At 48.6% G+C, this 26,066-nt stretch overlaps 1 protein-coding gene across 1 annotated transcript in view; it reads right to left on the bottom strand.

Annotated features, from left to right (window-relative positions):
* Window positions 1–22,910, bottom strand: part of LOC119271319 (ankyrin-1-like) — a 56,146-nt gene extending 33,236 nt beyond the window's left edge. The window contains exons 1-3 of the mRNA XM_037553192.1: window positions 22,859–22,910; window positions 7,667–7,691; window positions 1,954–1,966 (exon numbers count right to left, since the gene is read on the bottom strand). Of these exons, the coding sequence (XP_037409089.1) occupies window positions 1,954–1,966; window positions 7,667–7,691; window positions 22,859–22,910 (90 nt within the window). The remainder of the gene's footprint in view (window positions 1–1,953; window positions 1,967–7,666; window positions 7,692–22,858) is intronic.
* Between the last annotated feature and the right edge of the window lie 3,156 nt (window positions 22,911–26,066).

Here is a 26,066-nt window from a genome sequence, read left to right as displayed (position 1 = left end):
GGAAGTTGATGTGTAGGCCCAAAAACCTTGGGGGCTTAGGGATTCTTAATACTTCCATCATGAACCAATGCCTGATGATTAAATGGTGGTGGAAAATTATGAGTGCTGAGGATCAGCCCGTTTGGCTGTCGATTCTTAAGGCTAAATATTTCCCGTCCTCTAGCCCGATGTTTGCTTTGTCGTGTGGTGGTTCTCCATTTTGGAAGTCTTTGGTCAAAGTTAGACCAGTTTTCAATCTTTCGTTAAGTTTGTTGATGGGGACGGCTCCTCGATTAGGTTTTGGCTAGACTGGTGGTGTGGAGACTCACCTCTCTCGGTGACCTTCCCTACCCTTTTCTCTTATTGCTCTGATCCAAATATTTCTATTGCGAAGTTAGCTTCCCAGGGGTGGCACCTGGCCTTCCGCCGCTCCCTGTCGCCTGTAGAGTTTGAAGATTGGCAACGTCTTACTGCCCTCTTCCCTACGCTCTCGACGCTCAGGGATTCGATGCTCTGGTCGTTGTCTGCCTCTAGACACTTTTCTGTTAAATCAGTTTACTCTAAGCTTGTTGGTGGCACGCCTACTAATCGTTTCTCCAAGATTTGGAAGGCTCGTATTCCCCCTAAGATTAAAATCTTCTTGTGGCAAGCTTTCCGAGGCCGGTTGCTCTTAGCTGATCAAATTCGTAAGAGAAATGGACCGGCCTCTCAGTTTTGTGCCCTTTGCGGTGATGTGAAAGACACAGAACATATTTTTTTCCATTGCCACCTGGCTAAGCTCATCTGGAGTTGCGTGCGGGACTGGCTCCGTGTTTCTTGGGCCCCTGCCTCCTTTGCCGAGTTGTGTAACTTGGCATACAACCTTTCCGGTGTCTCCAGGTGCATCTTTTGGGCGGGCTTGGGAGCTTTATGTTGGTCCCTGTGGACGACTAGGAACAAATTTACAATCGAGCACGTGTTTCCGGCTAAACTTGCTGACTGCTTATTTAAATCGTGTGCTTTCCTGCAGTAGTGGAAATCATTGACTAAGGTCGACGACCAAGACGTGCTCTCTATGCTGATCTACAAAGTCTGGGTGACGGCGTCTCAGTTATGCAGACAAGAGTAGGATGCTTAATTGCTTCTTTTGGGCCGGCTGCTTTAGTTTTAGTGGGTTCTTTCTCTTCCGGCCTGCGTGTCATGTAATGGCGAGGGAGCCATGTACTTGACTTTCTCCTCTGTCGTCTCGCTCGTCGTTGGGGCTTGGGTGGTGTGATACTTATCTGTGGTGTGGTTGCTACCTGTGAAAGATCGTGGATGTCGCCTAGAGGGGGGGGGTGAATAGGCGTTTGAAAATAATTACGATTTAGGCTAGAACAAATGCGGAATAAACCTAGCGGTTAATTTGTCAAGCACAAAACCTAAAACAACTAGGCTCACCTACATGCACCAACAACTTATGCTAAGAAAGATAAGCAACTATGTGATGGCAAGATATATGACAAGAAACAATATGGCTATCACAAAGTAAAGTGCATAAGTAAAGAGCTCGGGTAAGAGATAACCGAGGCACGCGGAGACGATGATGTATCCCGAAGTTCACACCCTTGCGGATGCTAATCTCCGTTTGGAGCGGTGTGGAGGCACAATGCTCCCCAAGAATCCACTAGGGCCACCGTAATCTCCTCACGCCCTTGCACAATGCAAGATGCCGTGATTCCACTAAGGGGCCCTTGAGGGCGGTCACCGAACCCGTACAAATGGCAACCCTTGGGGGCGGTTACCGAACCCGTACACTTTGGCAACCCTTGGGGGCGGTCACCGCTACCCGTCAAATTGCTCGGGGCGATCTCCACAACCTAATTGGAGACCCCGATGCTTGCCCGGAGCTTTTCACCACAATGATTGAGCTCCGAACAACACCAACCGTCTAGGGAGCCAAGGCACCCAAGAGGAACAAGCTCTAGGGTGCCCAAACACCCAAGAGTAATAAGCTTCCCAACCTTCACTTCCACGTATCACCGTGGAGAACTCAAACTGATGCACCAAATGCAGTGGCAAGGGCACACGGAGTGCCCAAGTCCTTCTCTCTCAAATCCCACTGAAGCAACTAATGCTAGGGAGGAAAATGAGAGGAAGAACAAAAAGGAGAAGACCAAGAACTCCAAGATCTAGATCCAAGGGGTTCCCCTCAGATAGAGGAGAAAGTGATTGGTGGAAATGTGGATCTAGATCTCCTCTCTCTTTTCCCTCAAAAACTAGCAAGAATCCATGGAGGGATTGAGAGTTAGCAAGCTCGAAGAAGGTCAATAATGGGGGAAGAACACGAGCTCAAAGGATAAGGTTCATTGGGGAAGAAGACCCCCTTTTATAGGAGGGGGGAAATCCAACCGTTATGTGCTCAGCCCGCACACGAGCGGTACTACCGCTGGGTTAAGCGGTACAACCGCACCCTTCGGCGGTACTGCCGCACAGAACGAAGGGTAAAGGGAAAGAGGGAACCGGGCGGTACTACCGCGGAGGAAGGGCGGTATTGCCGCACTATTGCCGCAGTGAGGTACCGCACAATCCGACACAGAAAAAGACCCCTCGAATCGACGCGGTAGGGACCTGGTAAGCCAGCGGTAGTACTGCTGCGGAGTCACCGCTGGTACTACCGCTGCGGAGCGGTACTGCCGCTTGTGACCCCTCAGCGGTACTACTGCTGGGTACCATGGTACTACCGCTGGGACCCTGACAAAACCACACTCAAGAAAACAAGAACTGCCATAACTTCTGCATATGAGCTCCGAATTGAGCAAACTCAAGCTTGTTGGAAACAAGACGACGAGTAGCATCAAAACAGCGAAACCTCCAACCGAGAAGAACCGGCAAAACCTCCAACATCGAAAACATCATAGAAGATGCAAGCGAACTCCGTTTTCGATGAACTCAAGCTTGTCAACAAGATGACCGTAAGCTCTAAGACTCACAAAGAGAACCAAACAAGAACCAAGAAAATATGATGCAAGGATGCAATGGTTTGAGCTCTCTACGAACGATACGATCAAGCTACTCATCGAGAGCCCCCCTTGATAGTACGGCAATCGATCCTATAACCCGGTCTCCCAACTACCATCATGAGACCGGTAAAATAGAAAACCTATCAAGGGCAAACCTTTGCCTTGCACATGGTCCACTTGAGCTAGATGATGAAGATCTTGACTCCCTCAAGTTGGACCACCTTTCTTGATTGGTTTGACTCGATGAAGACTAGTTGATTGCTCCCCCATACTCTACTATGGGTGAGCCACTCTTCCGCACATCTTCACAAGTCCATTGTCACCACAAAGGACGGCAAGCTTCAAGCATTTGATCTCTTCGTGATGCTCCACTTGAACTTGCACACCGCAACCTTTCTTGATTGTGTTGACTTGATGAAGACTAGTTGATTACTCCCCCATACTCCACTATGGGTGAGCCACTCTTCCGCACATCTTCACAAGTCTATTGTCACCACAAAGGACGGAAAGCTTCAAGCATTTGATCTCTTCGTGATGCTCCACTTGAACTTGCACACCGCAACCTAACCCCACAAAGAACCCTCACGAAGACCATGGGTTAGTACACAAAGCGTAATTGACAATTCTTACCATACCATGGGATCACTTGATCCCTCTCGGTACATCTTCTACGCTTTGTGGGTTGATCAAATTGATTCACTCTTTAACTTAGTCTTGATCAACCTCTCACAAGACCAATCTTTAGGTAATTCCTTGAATAGCACCTTGGTCGACACAAACTCTCCTTGAAACCAACACATGTACTCCAAGAAAAGCCTATGGACAAAACCTTCAAATATAACTCAAGGCAACCATTAGTCCATAGAGATTGTCATCAATTACCAAAACCAAACATGGGGGCACCGCATGTTCTTTCAACCTGCCTTTTGGCTTTATTTATAAAGTCGGGTGTATGCCTTTTCTCTAAAAAAATCCTTTGGAAATCAAAGGGACTGATCTATATCACATTGTTGGACAGAGTCATGCGGTGAAAATACTTGATAAGACACACTACATTGCAAATTAGGATTTTAACTACGGTATCTAATTGTCACATCATCAAGAGACTAGTCAGCCCAGTTTATTTTAACTACGGTATCCAATTATGTGAGCGTGATGATCGGTCCTAAAATTACATGCCATGGCTGTCACTAGGAAAAATAATTTTGATTAAGTATGAGAAAACCTTTGACAAAGAGGAAAGTCTTGTGAGTAAAACATTAACAGAAGTACATAACTACTCCCTTTGTAAAGAAATGTAAGATCGTTTATATTTACAGAGGGAGTATTTTTTTAATGACAAGTTACTGCAAACTATACTGAAACTCTGGAGGGCATCTCACACTGTAAAAATAACTGACAAACGTAACCAAATGGAGTCAGAAACTCTGGAGGTCATACAGGAGGCCGACTCGGTGCTTCTCACACAAATCTATCTGTTTCTTTTTACTACTAGATAGAAGCCATATGTGCTAACCCAATGCCCATGTTCTAAATTTACCAACAAATCAAGCCACAATCTGACCAAATCAAGACAACCAGGGCGTCAGTGGAGGAGCTTCACTAGGGGTGTGTTTGGTTACATTGCCGATTCAGCCTAGCCCGGCGAGCCTGGCTCTATTGAGCCGGTTTGAAGGGATGCAGGCCAAAAAAACCAGATGCACATAGTTCGGTTGCTTGCATGGCCCTAGTTGCATGAGACAACCATTTTTGACCCAGCATTTGGTTGCCCGTATTGCATTAGGTGCACATATGACATGGTGTTTGGTTGCAACCTGCATAAGGTGTTGTCACCACTTCTAACTAGTGGTGACCTTACCACACACAATCTGAACATAGTGCCAGCTAGTTAAACAAATGACAGTTCATCCTAACTACAATCAAATGACGGATCAAATTATTAAGAGCTATTGGCTAAATAGGGGATAGTTCATCGGTGTTGCTGCTTCATCTTCCTCTTCTGCTTCTGTTGTTGCTGCTGCTTCTTCTTCTTCCTCTTCTTCTGTGCTTCTGCTGCTGTTTCTTCTTCCTCTTCTTCAAATCCTGCACTGACCTCTGTTAAGCCACATTGCCTCTGCCCACTCAAACCTTTTGTTCTTCCAAGCGTCATTGTCAAATGCCTCCACACCATGGCCAGAGCTAACAACATCATCAGGCTCAACCTCTTCCTCCTCAGGCATGTGTTCATCAAAGCCCCACTGGAGGATCCAGTTATGCAGAATGCAACAAGCAAGAACTAGCTTAACAAGAGTGGAGTATGGGTGGAATGGCTTCCGATCCAGGATCTTAAACCTATTCTTCAGAGCTCCAAATGCCCTCTCAATAGTTACTCTAAGGCTGGGGTGTCTGAGATTAAACAGCTACTGTGTAGTCCTAGGAAAGTTCCTACCAGAGAACTTGTTGAGATGGTACCTTGTTTTCGTGAAGGGTGGAAGAATACCCGGACGACATGCATAGCCAGCATCTCCAAGGTAGAACTTGCCGTCAGGGATGTTGATCCCATCAGGTCGACTCATGCTGTCATTGAGAATGTTTGCATCATGTGCTGACCCCTCCCAGCTAGCCATCACATATGTGAACTTCATATCAAAGTCAACAGCATTAAGCACATTCTGGCTTGTGTAGTGCTTCCTTCCCTGTATGCTACAGACTGTGACATAGGAACTCTGGCAATGACATGAGTACCATCTATTGCCCCAATGCAGTCCTGAAAATGGCATCACTAGCCTGTGTTAGTGCCGAACTTGAACAATACAAACATATCAAGCCATGAAAAGTGTATATTGTTAATGCTCACCTTAAAGTATGGATACCATCTTGGGCTTCCACGAATCTTGGGTGGAGTCTGGCCATATGGTCTCCTGATCATCTCTCATCTAAGCTCCCCAACAGCAAAACCACCTGCTTGAAGTACCTAGAGATGGTCTCCATTGATCTCCTGAACATGTTGTGAATGATCCTAAACCTCTGGTTATGGCCAACAACATGGAGGAACATGGCCACTTGCTCTTCGACACTGGTGTTGATGCTATCTTGTAAAAGGCCCCTGCTCCTGAAGGTCTCGACAAGCCTGGCAAATTGTGCTCTTTTCATTCTAAGCATCCACATAGCCTCGATGTCATTGCAGTTGTAGATGTAGTTCAGATTTTGGATCCTCTTCTGTTCCCGGGAAACAATGGACCATAGCGGATCAACGGTCCCCCAGCACGACGAACAGCTCTTTGATGCATGAACATGACCCATGCCTGAATCACACTAATCAGTGTTGCTGCCTGGATTATCAGCCTCATCTGTGCGTCCATAACCAAGTCGACATCGACGGTTCATTAGGTGGGAAATCGATCCTACACCTAGCTTAAAGGCCTAATCACTGAGCTAACAAAGGGGGAGGGGGTGCTGCTTAGCGGCATCGGAGATGAGGACGACGTAGGGGGAGCCATGGCACAGAGTAGGTCGACCAGACGGTGGCCAACAGCAAGGGGAGCACCAGATCCACCACAAACGCCGCCGCCTCTTCCGCCGCCTCCGCCTATAGCGCAGATCTGGAATCGCAGCCATGGCCAGTGGCGAGGAAGTAGCGAAGAAAGGGGGGCAGTGGCTATGGTTGAGCGAGTGAAAGGGGGGTGAGGTTAATTTGGCGCCGGGACGACGCGCCAGATTTCCATCTCCCGCCATCCCCCTCGCCAGCGCCTCGCTCCTGCCTGTGCGACCTTGCGCCGCACTCAGCCTGGCTCGTGAGAAACTGCCGGTCCGAGGGTTTCCAGCGAGCCAAGCTCTGGGCTGCTTTGAGAAGCGTGTGATGCAGGCCTAACAGGAAAACCAGGCAACCAAACAGGCCTCTTGTCGTGGGTTTGTCACGGCAGATGTCCTCGTGAAAGGACTTAGTCGTGGAGCCATCACTATGGGTTAGCTTAAAGGGGTTAAACCGGACAAGGGGACACGAGGGGTTTTATACTAGTTCGGCCCCTTCGATGAAGGTAAAAGCCTACGTCTAGTTGTGATTGGTATTGCTAGGGTTTCGATGACCAGGGAGCGAATCCGCTTTGCCTGGCTCTCGAGTTGTTGTTTGTTGTCCTCAAACTGCGGCCGGGTCGTCCCTTTATATACATAGGTTGACGCCCACCGGTTTACAGAGTCCCGAGGCCGGATCATAGATGTGTCCGGCTCAGTCTCTATTCCTCTAACTTACAATACAAGTTACATGACAGTGTCGGTTTACATCTACAGGCTTTAACCCGCCTTTGGGCCTTGGGCCTTCGTAAAGCGCCAGCATCTTTACGTCTTCATGGGCTTCTATCTTCATGGAGCTAACCCGGCCACTCCTAGCTGGTTTACCTCCAGTAATCATATCCCCAACATTAGGCCCCAGATTGATTTGAACTTGTTCATGTCAATCCTCAATACTTAGAAAAATTCTTGCCCTGTCACCTTCATATAAATCTGGTAAACCGCAGTGATGTCATCCTTTAGATCCATAGTAAACCGCCCTGACGTCATCTATTCGTTGAAGCCGAAGATTCCCTTCATTAATGAATATCTAACCATCGAGGCGACATCCTTATTAACTATCCATTTTGAGCTCCTCGATCCCCGTACTTGTCGCTTATAGCTTCGCCTTATAAATAGGACAACGGGCCCTTCTCCTTTTTCCCCTTCGTATCCTTCACCTCTTCTTCCTCGTGCCGACCGACCCTCGAGCTCTGCCGCCGCCGTCGCCCTTCGCCTCTGTTTCGACAAAGGCCGCTGCATCGACCTGACCACATCAGAGAAACACGGTGATCCTCCGCTGCTTCCTCCTGCACCAGTAAGTTCCTCTTCTTCTCACCCCAGATCCGCCATTAGGGTTCGGTGTTCTTCCTGCTTGAAGTTGTTCCTCCTTCTGTAATACCAATGGCCAGCTAGATCTAATTGTTTTCGGCGCCTTTGTAGTTTAAACTCCCTCCTTCTTGTTAAGGCATCTGCTTGATATCAAACTCATCTGAACTTACTGAACCTTTTGAGCGCATGAGATTAAACCAGAATATATTTGGATTATCCCTCGCATAGCAGATCTAAAATTCCCATACCAAACTGTGAAATCTATTTTACCTTACTTAGTCATTCTTGCCTTAGATCTGTATCCTCTTTACCACATAGGCAGTTTTACCTTTGTAAAAGCAATCTATCATATACCATTAGCCCTCTGGTAAACCGGACAGCCTTTTACCTCCGTTGTTATACTCCGATTTTAACAGTATGTGCATTCCTTTGTTCTGATATTGCCTTGTCATTCATTATAGTATCAGCCTCCGGTTTGCCCAATTTACATACTTGTATGTCTTTGTTTCGTCGCATCTTATGTATCACCATGAATGATTTGTAAACTAGTATTTCCTTTCAGCTTTTTGTTTGCAATGGCCAAACATTTTTATGCTTGCAACTGGGCTCCTTCCCGGGTTACCGAAGAACAGCTTAACGGAATGGTCAAGATTGGTACTTTGCCCAAAAAGAATGAGATCCGGTGGCAAGTTCCAGGAACGGAGAATCCCCCTACCCCTAAGCAGGGTGAGGTAGAGGTATTTGTTGACCATATAGGCTGTGGTTTCAAACCGCCTGGGTCAAAGTTTTTCCGGGAAGTGCTTGCCAGTTTCCAGCTCCATCCTCAAGACATTGGACCCAACTCGGTGTCTAATGTATGAAATTTCCAAGTCTTCTGTGAGGTGTATTTACAAGAAGAACCAACTGCTGAGCTATTCCGGGAATTTTTTTTCATCTGAACCGGCGCACTGAATTTGTAGACGGACCCAACACTGAACTTGGTGGCGTCTCTATTCAAAAAAGGAAAGAGGTTGAATTCCCTCATGCCAAGCTGCACAGTCACCCCAAACATTGGAACCAAACATGGTTCTACTGTAAAGATACTTCCCCTGAAGAAGAGAATCCTCTGCCGGGTTACCGCGCCCACCGGCTCTCCAACACTCATCCATTGACGCAACGTTTAAGTGCTACGGAACGGACCTCATATGCCCCTCAACTCGCCAAGCTTCGAGCCTTTATGGCCAATGGTTTATCAGGCGTCGACTTTGTACGTTGCTGGATAACCTGGAGCATCTTGCCATTAAGCCGCCGATCTGGTTTAATGTGTGAGTACACTGGTGAATTAGAAGACTCCCAACGCCACATCAACATTCAATTCACTGATGAAGAAGTCACTGAAGGTGTCAAGAAAAATTTGAATGAATCGGAATCTGTCTGCCGCCAAACCGGCTTGAACCCCTTCTACAAACAAAACAAACCGCCTGCTGTAAGTGCTGCCTTTTCGCTTCACACTTGATATCTTGTAGAATGTACAACCTATGAACATCCTTCTGATTGTTTATAAACAGGGTGACGATTCATTCTGGAAGAAGAAACCTGCAGAGAAAATCGCAAAGCCCTCTCGCCCCAAAACAAAAACCGTCAAGAAAACCTCAAAGCGGAAGGCCGCTGAACACATCAGCATGGAATTGGATGACGACACAGATGAACCGGAAGTTGAGGTAGAACTTGATTCACTTGGTTCCCTATTCATGCATCTCATTAACAATGATGTTTATCAAGAGGGCGCGGAAGGCAGCCAAGCCGACGATGTAGAGGTAATTGTCCTTTCCTCCGTTTCAGACTCTCTGCCAACACAAAAAATCCGTCAAGCGATCCGGAAAGTAAGATTTTCACACCCTCTTGCTCACTTGGATCCGACATTTATTTTGAAGAAGTAGCAGCACGAAGCTCGCCGTACAACCCGGCACAGCGGCCAAAAGGTCACCTCGACCGGTTTACCTGACACCCCGGTTCGGAAGCGCCGATCTGAGGTCTCCCCCACTTCTGATAATTCTTGTCCCAAGGCAGGTTATTTCCGACAACCTCTTAATATCCGTCCAATTCAAATTATCAGGTGACACCTCCCTCATCCTCTGGCGAGTCAACAGTGACCCAACTTCCTCCTCTCAAAACCGTAGTTGGGTAAGTACTTGAACTCCTTCTTTTGATGTTGTTCATACTTTGTAGTGTGCTTCAAGTTTCACATCTATTGCTATTTTAGGGCCAAAGCTAGACCCAGCAAAAAGGCTCGGGTGAACAATCTGCCCGAAGACCAGGTGGTTCGTGAACCAGAACAAACGGTTGAACCGGAACAGATGGCTGAACCGGAAGGTCCAAATCCAGAAGCCACGTTTGACGAACCACCCCCTCAAGACCTGAATATTGATAATCAACCAGAAGCTGACACTGTTGTACCTGACAGTGAACCGGCAAACCCAATCCGGGCTGACGACAGGTCTTCCAGTCTGGTGAGAGCCACTCACACTCCACCATCACCCGTAAAAACTACTGGAGGCCAAGGAGACGATGTTATCATTACCGGTATAGGCCACAGCTCTCCTGGCCATCCTGTAATCTTGGCCAAACATAGTGCCAAAGAAGAGCGTGGTGCCATGGAGAAGGGTAAATGGAGCACTGATTTGTTAAGCTACGCCCATCTCAGCGCTAAAGAACTCCACTCCGGTTTTTTAAACCGTCTACACTCAAACCGTGATTATGAAGCCGGTTTGGTGAACCTGATGAAGGAACGCTATGAGGTATTTTCATCACCTTTCCTTTCTTGATTCCAAAGTATAGACATCAGCCCAAGTAGCCCCCAAGGGCCGGTTTATTATGTTAATCATAAACCGGGACTTTGTAATATCTTAGTCCTTGCATGCTGATCCACAATATGTCAAGTCCTCGGTAAAAACAAAACAGATACTTTATCATTGTATTCATATAGTTTTCATCGGTGTAGCCCCCAAGGGTCGGTTTAGCTTTGCGAGGTAAACCAGGTCTTGAATCAACACGTCAGTTTTGAACAGATGTACATTAGCCCCCAAGTGTTAAGGATAATGCTTGCATTGTACTTGAGACTTGTGAAAGATTTGTTGATAACAGAGCAAATAGGCATTAGCCCCCAAGTACAAAGTGCATAACTTGTTATACGCTTCGCACTTAGAAAATACATATCCCGTTGTTGATATATCTTCGTCGTTGCAGGCCGAGCTGAGTAAGAGGGATGCTCAAACTGCTGATCTTCAAGAGAACGTAAAGTCTCAACAAGCAGAGGCTTCCAAAGCCAAAGAGGAGCTGACCAATGCCCTGGCAGCTATGGAGAAGCTGAAGGAGACCTTCAACAAGGAGCGTGCTGACTAGGAAACAGAAAAGGCCGTTTTAACCAGGAAAGCCGAGGACGCAGAAGCAGCCCTGAAGCCAGTGGTAGACGAACTGACCGGCTTGAAGCGGCAGATTGATGCCATGACATTCGTTGTGTTTGGTAAGTACCTCCTCATGCCGTTTGTCTAATTCTTAAGATCTTATCATTGACCGGTTTACTGATACTAAACCGTGACAGGCACCCGCATTGCTCATCTCGGCTCTGACATGCGGATGAAGCTTAAGGCAGAGTACACCTTAATGGAACAGCTATATTCTGGATCCCAGCGTGCTATTTGCACTGCAGCATATAACAAACCAGCGCCATCATTGATAAAGGAAACACTTGAGAAGCTGGCCATGCTACCTGCCCGGATTACAGAACTGAAGAAAGGAGCCGCAAGAGCAGGAGCGCTGACCACACTAATCCGGGCCAAGGCATGGATTCTGGATCTTGAAGCGGCAGATATCATTAAAGGATATCCAGGTGTGAAGGAGGACGATTCAGACTTCAACAATGATGATCTCCGAAAGCTGACAAAGGAGATGCGGCCAATAGCCAGCAAACTGGCGGAGGACACGGACTTATCTCATTTCCAGCTGGTTTACGATGCTGAAGGAAAGAGACAGCCTGCCATGATCCATGATGTTGAAGAGCTTGTGCCTCCAATCCGTAAGCATACTTACGCTCCTGACATTGACCCCTCCAGCCTTATCCATGAAGAGGCCGTGTTTCAAGCTTTAACCGGAATCGATTGGTCAACGGTTGATTTCCAGCGTCTAGGGAGGGATGAAGAGGAGGTGACTATACAAGATGACCCTCAATCGTCAAGCCTTCTCGATGAAGCATCCTAAACCGGCGACCGGTTTATCAGCTACAGTCTGCCACTGTTTGAAACAATTATTCAATTTGGGCCGTTTTGAAGCTCCTTGTAATAGGATAGCAGAAACACCTATATCTGCCATGCCATCGAGCATGCTTGTGTTGCTTTATATTTTGAAAACTTGTTCCACTTTTGGGATCTATTTATGCATAGTCCATTATACTTTGTGTTCCTGCATATAAGAACTTGAAAGCGTCCTAGTGGTTTACCACTAGACGGGTCATGGTGCCCAAAAGATATACATAACTTGGATGGATAACCAAGATTTATATTAACCAAATAAAATAAATAATATCTGTGACATACCTCATTGGCTGACCAACTGCTTGTATGGTAAAGGTGAAAAAACACCAATCCGGAGTGTTGTCAACTCCTTGCCCTCTTACCGGTTCATATAGAAACCATATTGGGCTGTAATAGCCGCATAATGCTGGTGACATCTAGTCAAAACCAGACTAGAGCAGTACGCTAAAAATTGATCATGTACTGACAACTAAGCGCTGAAAGTCATGTCGGGTTGTAATGAACACCGGTTTATCACAAAAATATTTATAAATCCCTTATCATGAAAACAACAAAAACAAAAGAAATATGCAAGGCTTTTCATGGGCTGCCAGGCCCTAAATCGAGGCTCTTCATGGGCTGCCAGGCCACTGAGTTAAACCATTTTGCAAAGACTTTTAAGATGGACCTCAATCTTTAACCAATCACCGGTTTAACTTTGACAAGTTCAAGGTCCATGGGATTGACTTGTCAAACGTTTGATGGGTCATACCAGGTTTACCTGGACGGAGTGGCTTACTTAAAGAGGCAGGATAACCCGGGGTTTTAGGTGAATACACCTGGCTTCCAAGCCTGGCTTGATAGCCTATTACAAGGGTTCAAGCTCACTGTTCTTTGAGAAGCAAGGAGCCCCCAGGTAATATGTGAGCTATGCTCAGTGTTTACCTATGTTTCAATTGTGCTTAATGCAACAGATTCTCTTTGGCTCCACATAATTTCCTTTTGGCTTTAGAGCCTATCAAGAGGTGTAGCTATGGTGTGAAGACAGCCAAGCTCCCTAGTGATATCCCTTTATGGTTTTAAACCGATCAAAATGTGTAGCTATGGTTCGGATACGACCAAGCCCCCTAGTGATTTTATTCATATCCGTGCGGCCGTATAGGCCGGTTTAACAAAACTCCACTTTGTCAGTAGAAGCTCTCGTAGACTCACACATGATGTAAAAAGAACAGAGACCCCGCTTTATTCGAGGCTCCGGTTTATTATATAATATATACACTGTCATAAATATGTACATAAGAAGAGCCTATGGCTCAAGTATAGTAAGGCCGAAGAACAGCTATATTCCACGGCCGCTTGGTCTCCTCCTCCGATTTACATGAGTCCTTGTGCTCTCGAACATCAGTGAGGTATTATGACCCGTTGTGCAGATTCTTGCTAACCACAAAAGGTCCTTCCCAAGGTGGGGATAACTTGTGCATATCAGTCTGATCCTGGATGAGCCAGAGTGATACGTCTCCAACGTATCTATAATTTTTGATTGCTCCATGCTATATTATCTACTGTTTTAGACATTATTGGGCTTTATTATCCACTTTTATATTATTTTTGGGACTAACCTATTAACCGGAGGCCCAACCCAGAATTGTTGTTTTTTGCCTGTTTTAGGGTTTCGAAGAAAAGGAATATCAAATGGAGTCCAAACGGAATGAAACCTTCGGAAACGTGATTTTCTCATCAGATAAGATCCAGGAGACTTGGACCCTCCGTCAAGGAAGCCACGAGGTGGTCATGAGGGTAGGGGGCGCGCCCCCCTGCCTCGTGGGCCCCTCGAAGCTCCACCGACGTACTTCTTCCTCCTATATATATCCACGTACCCCCAAACGATCGGGGACGAAGCCAAAAACCTAATTCCACCGCCGCAACTTTCTGTATCCACGAGATCCCATCTTGGGGCTTGTTCCGGAGCTCCGCCGGAGGAGGCATCGATCATGGAGGGCTTCTACATCATCATCCAAGACCCTCCGATGAAGTGTGAGTAGTTTACCTCAGACCTACGGGTCCATAGCTAGTAGCTAGATGGCTTCTTCTCTCTTTTTCGATCTCAATACAATGTTCTCCCCCTCTCTCGTGGAGATCTATTCGATGTAATCTTCTTTTTGCGGTGTGTTTGTTGAGACCGATGAATTGTGGGTTTATGATCAAGTCTATCTATGAATAATATTTGAATCTTCTCTGAATTCTTTTATGTATGATTGGTTATATTTGCAAGTCTCTTCGAATTATCAGTTTGGTTTGGCCTACTAGATTGGTTGTTCTTGCCATGGGAGAAGTGCTTAGCTTTGGGTTTGATCTTGCGGTGTCCTTTCCCAGTGACAGAAGGGGCAACAAGGCACGTATTGTATCATTGCCATCGAGGATAACAAGATGGAGTTTTTATCATATTGCATGAAACTATCCCTCTACTTCATGTCATCTTGCTTAAGGCGTTACTCTGCTTTTAACTTAATACTCTAGATGCATGCTGGATAGCGGTCAATGAGTGGAGTAATAGTAGTAGATGCAGAATCGTTTCGGTCTACTTGTCTCAGACGTGATGCCTATATAGATGATCATACCTAGATATTCTCATAACTATGCTCAATTCTGTCAATTGCTCAACAGTAATTTGTTCACCCACCATAGAATACTTATGCTCTTGAGAGAAGCCACTAGTGAAACCTATGGCCCCCGGGTCTCTTTCTCATAATATCAATCTCCATCAATTTATTATTGCTTTGCTTTTACTTTATTTACTTTGCATCTCTATACCAAAAATACCAAAAAATATTATTTATCATCTCTATCAGATCTCACTTTCATAAGTGACCGTGAAGGGATTGACAACCCCTAATTGCATTGGTTGCGTTGAGCTATTGTTTTTGTGTAGGTACGAGGGACTCGAGCGTAGCCTCCTACTGGATTGATACCTTGGTTCTCAAAAACTGAGGGAAATACTTACGCTACTTTGCTGCATCATCCCTTCCTCTTCGGGGAAATCCAATGCAGTGCTCAAGAGGTAGCACGGAGCACCAGATCACCCTCTTGAAAAGTTCTGGTCTTAACCCGCCGACTGTGATAACATCGGAGATCTTGTTGATAAATCGCCGAACGTGCCGCTGCGAGATCACGCTCCTCATCTAACAGGTCCAGTGAGTCCTGACGTGCCTTCTCATTATCAGCTTCAACATAAGCTGCCACATGGGGCGAGTCGTGACGGATGTCACTAGGAAGAACTGCCTCTGCTCCATAAACCATGAAGAAAGGCGTGTAACCCGTAGATATGTTAGGTGTGGTGTTGATGCTCCATAACACAGAAGGTAACTCCTCCACCCAACAACCCGGCGTCCACTTTAAAGGAACCATAAGCCGGGGTTTAATACCTCTAAAAATTTCTTGATTTTCTCTCTCAGCTTGACCATTAGACTGGGGGTGAGCCACTGATGCTACATCAAGCCGGATGTGCTCACGTTGGCAAAATTCCTCCATCTCACCTTTTGACAGATTAGTACCATTATCAGTTATAATACTGTGTGGGAAACCAAACTGGAATATCACCTTTTTGATGAATTGAACCGCCGTGGCTACATCACACTTACTGACCGGCTCTGCTTCCACCCACTTGGTGAACTTGTCAACTGCCACTAACAGGTGGGTCTTTTTGTCCTTGGATCTCTTAAAGGGTCCCACCATATCGAGCCCCCAAGTCGCAAATGGCCAAGTTATTGGAATCATCCTCAACTCCTGAGCCGGAACATGAGCGCATCGTGAAATTTTTGACAACCATCGCACCTCTTGACTAAATCCTCAGCATCAGCATGAGCTGTTAACCAATAGAAGTCGTGACGAAAAGCTTTAGCCACCAAAGATTTTGAACCGGCGTGGTGACCACAATCCCCTTCATGGATTTCTCGCAAAATCTCACAACCCTCTTGAGGAGACACAGAACGCTGAATTGCTCCTGTGACGCTGTAACGATGTAACTCCCCATTGACTATGGTCATTGACTTGGAACGCCGGATTATCTGCCGGGCCAAGGTTTCATCCTCCAATAACTCGCCCCGGTTCATGTAAGCCAAATATGGGACTGTCCAATCCGGTATAACATGTAAAGCTGCCACCAATTGGGCCTCCGGGTCAGGAATAGCAACTCCTCCTCTATTGGTATCTTAACCGACGGATTGTGTAGGACGTCGAGGAAAACAGGTGGGACCGATTTACGCTGAGAGCCAAGGCGACTTAAAGCATCCACCGCTTCATTCTTTCGTCGGTCTATATGGTCAACTTGATAACCCTTGAAATGACCAGCCACTATGTCCACCTCTCGTAAATACGCAGCCATGAGTGGGTCCTTAGAATCCCAAGTGCCAGATACCTGTTGAGCCACCAGGTCTCAGTCACCGAAGCACTTAACCCGGTTTAAGTTCATCTCCTTAGCCATCCGAAGACCGTGGAGTAGGGCCTCATATTCAGCTGCATTGTTAGTATAAGGGAATATTAAACGGAGAACATAACAAAACTTGTCACCTCATGGGGAAGTTAATACGACTCCAGCCCCCGAACCCTCCAACTGTCTGGACCCATCAAAGTGAATAGTCCAATACGTGTTATCTGGCTTTTCCTCTGGTGCCTGTAACTCTATCCAATCATTGATGAAGTCCACGAGTGCTTGAGATTTGATCAATGTGCGAGGTGTGTATTTGATCCCATGAGGTCCAAGCTCAATAGCCCACTTGGCAATCCGGCCAGTTGCTTCTCTGTTTTGAATGATATCTCCCAGAGGGGCTGAACTGACCACTATGATAGGATGACCCTGAAAATAGTGTTTGAGCTTCCAGCTTGCCATAAACACCCCATACACCAGCTTCTGCCAATGTGGATACCTCTGCTTTGATTTGATAAGCACCTCACTGATATAATAAACCGGCCGTTGAACCGGATATTCCTTTCCAGCCTCCTTGCGCTCCACAACAATAGCCACACTAACAGCCCTGGCATTAGCAGCCACCGTAATACATCATCCGCAACTAACTCATTAGTTGCAATGCTTGCAATGCTTAAGTGATGTGCATTACCGAGAGGGCCCAAAGATACCTCTCCGACAATCGGAGTGACAAATCCTAATCTCGAAATACGCCAACCCAACATGTACCTTTGGAGACACCTGTAGAGCACTTTTATAATCACCCAGTTACGTTGTGACGTTTGGTAGCACACAAAGTGTTCCTCCGGCAGACGGGAGTTGCATAATCTCATAGTCATAGGAACATGTATAAGTCATGAAGAAAGCAATAGCAACATACTAAACGATCGGGTGCTAAGCTAATGGAATGGGTCATGTCAATCAGATCATTCACCTAATGATGTGATCCCGTTAATCAAATAACAACTCTTTGTCCATGGTTAGGAAACATAACCATCTTTGATTAACGAGCTAGTCAAGTAGAGGCATACTAGTGACACTCTGTTTGTCTATGTATTCACACATGTATTATGTTTCCGGTTAATACAATTCTAGCATGAATAATAAACATTTATCATGATATAAGGAAATAAATAATAACTTTATTATTGCCTCTAGGGCATATTTCCTTCAGCCACATACAGTAGTAAAGGCTCTCTATCGATCGGAGCTGCAAGCACAGGCGGTTCAGCTAATTAACTGTCTCTTCAGATCCTCAAATGCTTTATCAGCCGCATCGCTCCAGACAAAGTCATCCGTTTTCTTTAACATATGGTATAAAGGGATAGCTTTCTCCCCAAGACGATTGATAAACTGGCTCAAAGCAGCAATCCGGCCGGCTAAACGTTGAACGTCATTGATACACGCCGGTTTAGCCAAAGATGTGATTGCTGAAATTTTTTCCGGATTAGCCTCAATGCCCCTGTTTGACACCAGAAACCCCAAGAGTTTGCCTGCCGGGACACCAAAGACACATTTTTTCCAGATTGAGCATCATCTTGTAAACCCGGAGGTTGTCAAAGGTTTCTCTCAGGTCATCTATCAATGTTTCCTCTTTCCTGGACTTTATCACAATACCATCCACATATGCATGAACATTGCGGCCAATCTGCTTATGAAGACAATTCTGAACACAGCGTTGATAAGTCGCCTGGGCACTCTTGAGCCCAAAGGGCATGGAGACATAGCAGAAGGCTCCAAAGGGAGTTATAAAAGCTGTCTTCTCCTGGTCCTTAACTGCCATTTTGATCTGATGATAACCAGAATAAGCAACCAAAAAACACAAACGGTCACAACCCGCCATAGAATCAATAATCTGATCAATACGAGGGAGGGCAAAGGGATCTGCTGGGCAAGCCTTATTCAAGTCTATGTAGTCCACACACATACGTCAAGTGCCATTTTTCTTGAGAACCAGCACCGGATTAGCCAACCACTCCGGGTGAAAGACCTCCACGATAAACCCTGCGGCCAACAACTGAGCTACCTCTTCACCAATAGCCTTGCGCCTTTCTTCGTTGAAACGGCAGAGAAACTGTCTGACCGGTTTAAACTTAGGATCAATATTAAGTGTGTGCTCAGCGAGTTCCCCCGGTACACCTGACATGTCAGAAGGCTTCCATGCAAAGATGTCCCAGTTCTCACGGATGAACTCGATGAGCGTGCTTTCCTATTTGGGATCCAGGTTAGCGCTGATGCTGAACTGCTTGGATGAATCGCCAGGAACAAAATCAACCATCTTAGTATCTGTGGCCGATTTAAACTTCAACGCCGGATCGTGCTCCGTAGTTGGCTTTTTCAAAGAAGTCATATCTGCCGGATCAACCTTGTCTTTGTAAAACTTCAGCTCTTCCGTGGCACAAACCGACTCAGCATAAGCCGCATCACCTTCCTCGCATTCCAAAGCGATCTTCCTGCTCCCATGTATTGTGATGGTCCCCTTATGACCTGGCATCTTAAGCTGCAGGTAAACCACGGCCATGCCATGAACTTGGCATAAGCCGGTCGCCCAAACAGGGCGTGATACAGACTCTTGATTTTCACCACCTCAAAAGTCAATGTTTCTGACCTTGAATCATGATCATCTCCAAAGGCCACCTCTAGAGCTATCTTGCCCACTGGATATGCAGACTTACCGGGCACCACCCCATGAAAAACGGTGTTCGACGGTTTAAGATTCTTATCTGTCAACCCCATACGGCGGAAGGTATCATAGTAGAGAATATTGATACTACTTCCCCCATCCATGAGCACCTTGGTGAACTTATACCCCCCAACCTGGGGTGCCACCACTAAGGCCAGATGACCTGGATTATCAACCCAGGGTGGGTGATCCTCTCTACTCCATAAAATGGGTTGCTCAGACCAGCACAGATACTGGGGCACTGGTGGTTCAATAGAGTTCATAGCCCTCTTGTGAAGCTTTTGATCATGCTTGCACAAGCTAGTGGTGAAAACATGATACTGCCTACTGTTCAACTGCTTCGGGTTGCTCTGATAACCCGACTGCTGCTGCTGCTGATTCCCCTGATGGTTATAACCTCCCTAGTTGCCCTGGTTCCCCTGATTGTTATGGCCGGTTTGATTGCCTTGAAATCCTGAATCGGAGCTACCACCTCCATAACTCGGCCCATGAAAACCACCTCCGCCGGGCGGGACATTGTCGTATTGAAACATGTTGGAGTTCTTGAACTCTCGCATGATATAACAGTCCTTCCAAAGATGTGACACTGGCTTCTCCTTTGATCCATGCTTTGAACAAGGTTGATTTAATAGGCGCTCTAGATTGGGGCCCGAACTTCCGCCCCTCTGGTGTTGTTTGCCCTTACGACGCTGACTGTTATCCTGAGCATTGGTGTTAACCACAAAGTCCAAACTATTGTCGGCCTTGCGCTTACCATTATTCCCATGACCTGCTGGGTTATGCTGCTGTCCCTTGGTGTTGCCGTTCTTTTTCCCTTTCCCCGGTTTGTCCTCCTCTGAGTTGGGGTCTTTGGTATTATCTGAATCGGCATATTTAACCAAAGCGACCATAAGCGTTGACATATCATTGCAGTGACGTTTGAGCCTTCCTAACTTCTGTTTTAGCGGCAGAAACCGGCAATTTCCCTCCAATGTTAACACTGCGGTATCCGCATTGATGCGATCCGATGAATGCAGAATAGCTGAGACCCACTTCACCCAATGGGTTGTAGATTCACCATCCTCTTGAACACAAGCGGCCAGGTCCACAATCGACATAGGCTGCTTACAAATATCCTTAAAATTCTGGATGAATCGGTGCTTTAATTCAGCTCATGATCCTACAGAGTTAGCTGGCAAGCTCTTTAACCAAGTACGAGTTGTCCCCTCCAACATCATGGTGAAGTATTTAGCACACACCGCTTCATCCACATCTAACATCTCCATTGCTATCTCATAACTTTCAACCTATGACTCCGCTTGCAAATCGGCGGTGTAATTGGGCACCTTACGAGGGCCTTTAAAATACTTGGGCAGTCGCACATTACGTAAAGCGGGGGTGAGACACGGCACCCCTAAGGAACTGAAGACCACACCTGGCTCCACTAAAGCGGTAGGGTGAACCGGAGTAGGTTGACGAGCTCCATGCAGAGCTGCTAACTCAGCCTCTCGACGTGCACGACCATGATCCACCACATCCTGCGCATTAGCACCTCCACCTGCCGGGTTGTGCCCTCGCGGCGAGTTACGGCGACGTGCACTGCTTGACACGGCCGGTTCATCCTCAACGTGCCTGCTGTAGCTCCGGCTCGGGCGGGGGGTGGAATGAATCCTCTCGCGACTATGCGAATAAGCCTACTGCTGGTTTAAAGCTGTTTGAAGGAGCTCTCTGGCCCGTCGTGCCTCAATCGCAACTGGTGACTCGCCGTCGGTTGGAAGGGCTGCCAATCGTGAAGCGGCGGCCACAATGTTGTCCAACGGATTGGAGTAATGCCCCGGGGGCGTCGGAACATACTGCGGCACAATGTTGCTTTGACGAGGCGGGTCCATCGTGCGCGGCTAAACCGGCGCTCCTGTTCCCAGCGCCTCCGTCCGGTTTAACACTGGCTGGTTACTAGTCCCTGCTCCTGGCGTATTGAAGAGATTTCTTGGGTCATAACCCGGCGGGAGATGCGACCGGTATCTTCTTCTCATGACTTCCTCTGAGGCATTCTGATCCAGCCTAAGCCGGTAGGCCTGAGCTTCCAACTCGGCCCGTTCCGTAGCCATCCTAACGTTCTCTGCTGCTAGGTCCGCTTTAGCCTGAGTTATCTGATATTTCACCTTTGCAATCTCCGCATTGTGCTGGTCCCGGGCTACTGTGTCCACCTCCGCGGCCATCAATGTTGCCAAAGTGTCAAATAAATCAGACAGAACTTGAGCCGGAGGCGGCGCAGAGCCCCCTGCTCCCGCCGGCGTTGCTGTCGCTGAACCGGAGAGCATTGCCGCGGCGGTTGATGAGTGGTGTGCTGATTGTGTACCAGCCATGAAGATAGCGACCCGGTTTGGCAGATCGAGGAGGTCCGGAATACTGTTGCCATCGGAACCTCCGCTAATCCAGCCGTCCTGCAACTGATACAGCGATTCGGTCTCTCCAGTTGAAGACTTGTCGTCAGAGAAGACAACGGTTTCTCCATCAGATGTCGGTCCATCCTCATATTCCGCTCCATGGATGACACCTACGAAAACATGCCTTGCTGCGGGCTGAACCGGGCAAGGGCTCGCACGTTGAGCTGTCTCGATGATGTTGGTGCAGGTATCCGGCTCAGGGCCCGGTTCGCCGATCTTGCCGATGAAGACGTGAATCCCACCAAAGGGGACCCGGTACCCGTATTCGATTGAACCGGCCTGGGACCCCATCCTGCGTCGTCGATGTAGAGCTTGCCGCGACGACTCTTCGTCATCCGGCCCACAGCGTACCCCTTGAGTCCATCAAAGCTGCCCTTCAAGAACTCGAAACCATCGTGCGATAGCCCCACGGTGGGCGCCAACTGTCGTGGGTTTGTCACGACAGATGTCCTCGTGAAAGGACTTAGTCGTGGAGCCATCGCTACGGGTTAGCTTAAAGGGGTTAAACCGGACAAGGGGACACAAGGGGTTTTATACTAGTTCGGCCCCTTCGATGAAGGTAAAAGCCTACGTCTAGTTGTGATTGGTATTGCTAGGGTTTCGATGACCAGGGAGCGAATCCGCTTTGCCTGGCTCTCGAGTTGTTGTATGTTGTCCTCAAACCGCGGTCCGGTCGTCCCTTTATATACATAGGTTGACGCCCGCCAGTTTACAGAGTCCCGAGGCCGGATCATAGATGTGTCCAGCTCGGTCTCTATTCATCTAACTTACAATACAAGTTACATGACAGGGTCGGTTTACATCTACAGGCTTTAACCCGCCTTTAGGCCTTGGGCCTTCGTAAAGCGCCACCATCTTTACGTCTTCATGGGCTTCTATCTTCATGGAGCTAACTCGGCCACTCCTAGCCGGTTTACCTCCAGTAATCATATCCCCAACACCTCTCCCTTCCCGCGCGGGCCTGGTTGGGCTCGGTGCGGGCAACCAAACACGCCCTAGGGAGTTTTTAAGCGGATTAGAGTGGAATAGTACATTTGAGGCGGCCGAGGTTGCCGCCGAGGGCCGCCTTCAGGAGAACCCGCTCACCTGCACAAGCGCGCGTGCGATCACCGTTAGAAAACACAGCCAGGGGTCAGAACTCAAAGAGAGGGGAACGAACTTGGGAGCAATCAAGAGGGTCGGGAAGCGAAGGCTGGGCGTACCGGTGCCGTCGTCCTCGACGGTGGGGCGGAGGTAGACAAACGGCGCCTCCATGGCCCAGCCCCGGCGGGGTTGAAGCTTCCCGGAGGCGGCGACGAGATGGAGAAACCCTGCGCCGCGGTAGGGAGGGGTTTGGGGGCTTCCAATTTCAGCCTGCCGCTTTGGTTTGCCTCGTGAAATTTGGGGACGCTACCGACGGCGTGGTGCACTGGATGAGCCCGGTGTTGGTGCACCGGAGACAGCATTCTGCAGCGACTAGTGGCTCCTCGCCCATTCAGTTGCTTGGACAAAGACCTGGTCCACCCAGACTACTTGTTCTAGGGAGAAAGTAGGCGAGTAGCTGGTGAGAGATTTCTTGCGAGGGTGGATGCAGTGAGCCAATGTAGGGGTGACACGTGTAGACCAAGGACGAGCCAAAAGCTGCAGCGCGGACTGCACCTCCCACGGAAATGGCAGATGGCCCTCGAGCAAATCACATCCCTTGAAATTTGAATGAAGGGACCAGATCCAATGCAAAAACAATCTTTAGACAGCTACGTGTTATAAATGTTGAGTATATGTGCTGTGCATATCTATGTATTGGGCCCACCTCCTAGTTCCTTGTATAGTTGAGGTTGTGGCCCACCTCTTGTACATCATATATACGTGCCTTTGCACATGAGCAATGCATTGTGCAATTCCAACAACATACATGGTATCAGTTTTTAGCTTCTAACCCTAGCCTTCTGTTGCCGCCACCACCGCCGCGCACCTCCCCTGCGCCGCCGCCGCCGCCCGCATGTCTTCCGCGCCGGCCGCCGCTTGTCTCAGCAGCGCGCTACCCAGCTGCGCCGCACACCCCGCCCAACTCCTCAGCCGCGCGCGCTACCCAGCGCCGCTAGCCTCGCCTAATCCACTCGGCAGTCTTCCGTGTTACCCGCCCAATCGCTGCCTCACCCAATCCGCTCGCCAGCATCGCTCGCGTGCGGCCATCAAACAATCACGTGGTCATGAGTATCTACTGGTGCTGGAATCGATCAAGGCAACGATCCTACGTGCGTGTATCCCGTTTGTTGCAGCCGGAAGTACTAGTACCCACGTACTAGTACTAGTAAATGTCCAAGGGAAGATCGATCAGCTAATTGAGGCTGGCTTTGCACCGCGGGGTTGATCGGAATCCAGCGTTTTGCTTCGTTCGTCATCATCGTTCGTCGCCAAAAGTACTCGGCGTCCGCTGCCGCCCAACCACGCCGACTGCCGCCATTGGACCAGCGATGGCATCCGCAGGCCCGTCCACCACCGTCTCTCCTGTCCCGCCGCTGGCGCCCTATGGCGCGGCCCCGCCGTCGTATAGGGCGGCCGCCACCTACGACGTGCCCGTTCCCACGTACGGGTATCCTACGTACGGGGCATACGGAGCTCCGCCCGCATCCACGTACAAGTCTTCTCCTGCGTACAGGGTTTTGCCTGCGTATGAGTCTCCCGGGTACTAGTGGGGATTATCCGCAGGCCAGCAGGCTCCTGCCCCTCCCGCGCATCATGCGTACTTCGCGGCTCCGCAGCTGTATGGAGAGTACCCATCGCCGCAGCTGAGCGGCGGCTATGGCCTCCTCATAGCGTCTTCGTCCCCCTCGCCAGCCCTGCCGCCGGCGCCCTGGGACCCAGTGCTCCTCACCGGGGTGCATGTCGCTCCTACGCCGAACAACTACACCGGAGGTGATGATTGGTACATGGACATCGGAGCTACGGCTCACATGTTTGCTCATCTTGGTAATCTTGCCTCTTTCACCCCCGTCACCACCGACCGCCGCATCATTGTCGGCGACGGTTCCACACTCCCTATCACACATGTCGGGCACACTTCTTTTCCTTCTACTTCCATGCCTATTACTTTGTCTAACATACTTGTGTCACCTCATCTTATTAAGAACCTTGTTTTCGTTCGTCGTTTAACTCGTGAAAATCCTGTTACTGTTAAATTTGACGAGCTTGGATTTTGTGTCAAGGACGCTCGAACCAGGATGGTAGTTCACCGATGTGACAGCCTCAACGAGCTCTATCCGGTGCATTCACCGTCCACCTCCACCACCGCACCGGTTGCTCTCTCCGCCGGCGTCGATCTCTGGCATGCTCGTTTGGGTCATCCCAACTCCGTCACACTTCATCATATTCTTAGGAGTTTCAGCTTCAGTTGTCATAAGATAGAGGATCACACCTATCATGCATGTCGTGTCGGCAAATATGTTCGCCTCCCGTTTAACGACTCCACCACCATAGCCTCTTTTCCTTTTCAGTTGATTCATAGCGATGTGTGAACCTCTCCGGTTCCTAGTAATTCGGTCTATTTATATTATCTGGTTATCCTTGATGATTATTCTCATTATGTGTTGTGTGGACTTTTCCTTTATGCAGAAAGTCGGATGCACTCCCCACTTTGACGGCTTTTTACTCCTATGTCAGCACGCAGTTTGGGCGTCCCATCCTTGCTCTTCAGACTGACAATAAAAAAGAGTTTGACAACCTTGATTTCCACACTTTTCTGTCGCACCACGACGCGGTTTTTCGTCTCACATGTCCGTATACTTCCCGGCAGAATGGTCGAGCCGAACGTGTCCTTCGCACTCAGAACGACTACGTTCGCACGCTCCTGCTCCATGCTAATGTGTCGCCTCGTTTCTGGCTGAACGCACTCGCCACTGCTTCTCTTCTCCTTAACCTTCGCCCTTGCCGTCCACAGTGGAACTATGCACCTCATCATCTTCTCTTCGGTACGCCCCCTTCTTATGATGGCTTGCGTATTTTTGGGTGCATTTGCTATCCTAGCACTGTGGACACCGCTCCTCACAAACTCGCACCTTATTCTGTCGCTTGCATTTTCATCGGCAACCCCTCCAACTCTAAGGGATATCGGTGCTACGATCCCGTCTCCCATCGTGTGTTCACTTCCCGGCACGTTTACTTTGATGAGCATGTGTTTCTGTTTCACCAGGTACCCCCGGCTGTTCCTCCCGCCACCGGTGACACGGGCTCCTTGACGCCTCTCCCAGGGCGCTCGCGCGCCTCTCTTGGTCCGCCCCTGGCTTTGAGGCGCGCCCCCCGCATGCGGCGCCTCCTACGGCCGTGGCACCGGCGCCCCCGACGTTGGCGCCCGCGGCCCTCACGGCCCCCTCGGCGCCCTCAGCGATGCCGGCCCCCCAGGCGTCGGCGCCCTCGGCCCCCTCGGCGCCCCCG

Source organism: Triticum dicoccoides, chromosome 3A, assembly GCF_002162155.2.
Source record: "Triticum dicoccoides isolate Atlit2015 ecotype Zavitan chromosome 3A, WEW_v2.0, whole genome shotgun sequence".
Taxonomy (NCBI): Eukaryota; Viridiplantae; Streptophyta; class Magnoliopsida; order Poales; family Poaceae; genus Triticum; species Triticum dicoccoides.
Note: the sequence above shows the minus strand (reverse complement) of the source record. Positions and strands in the feature narration are given on the sequence as shown.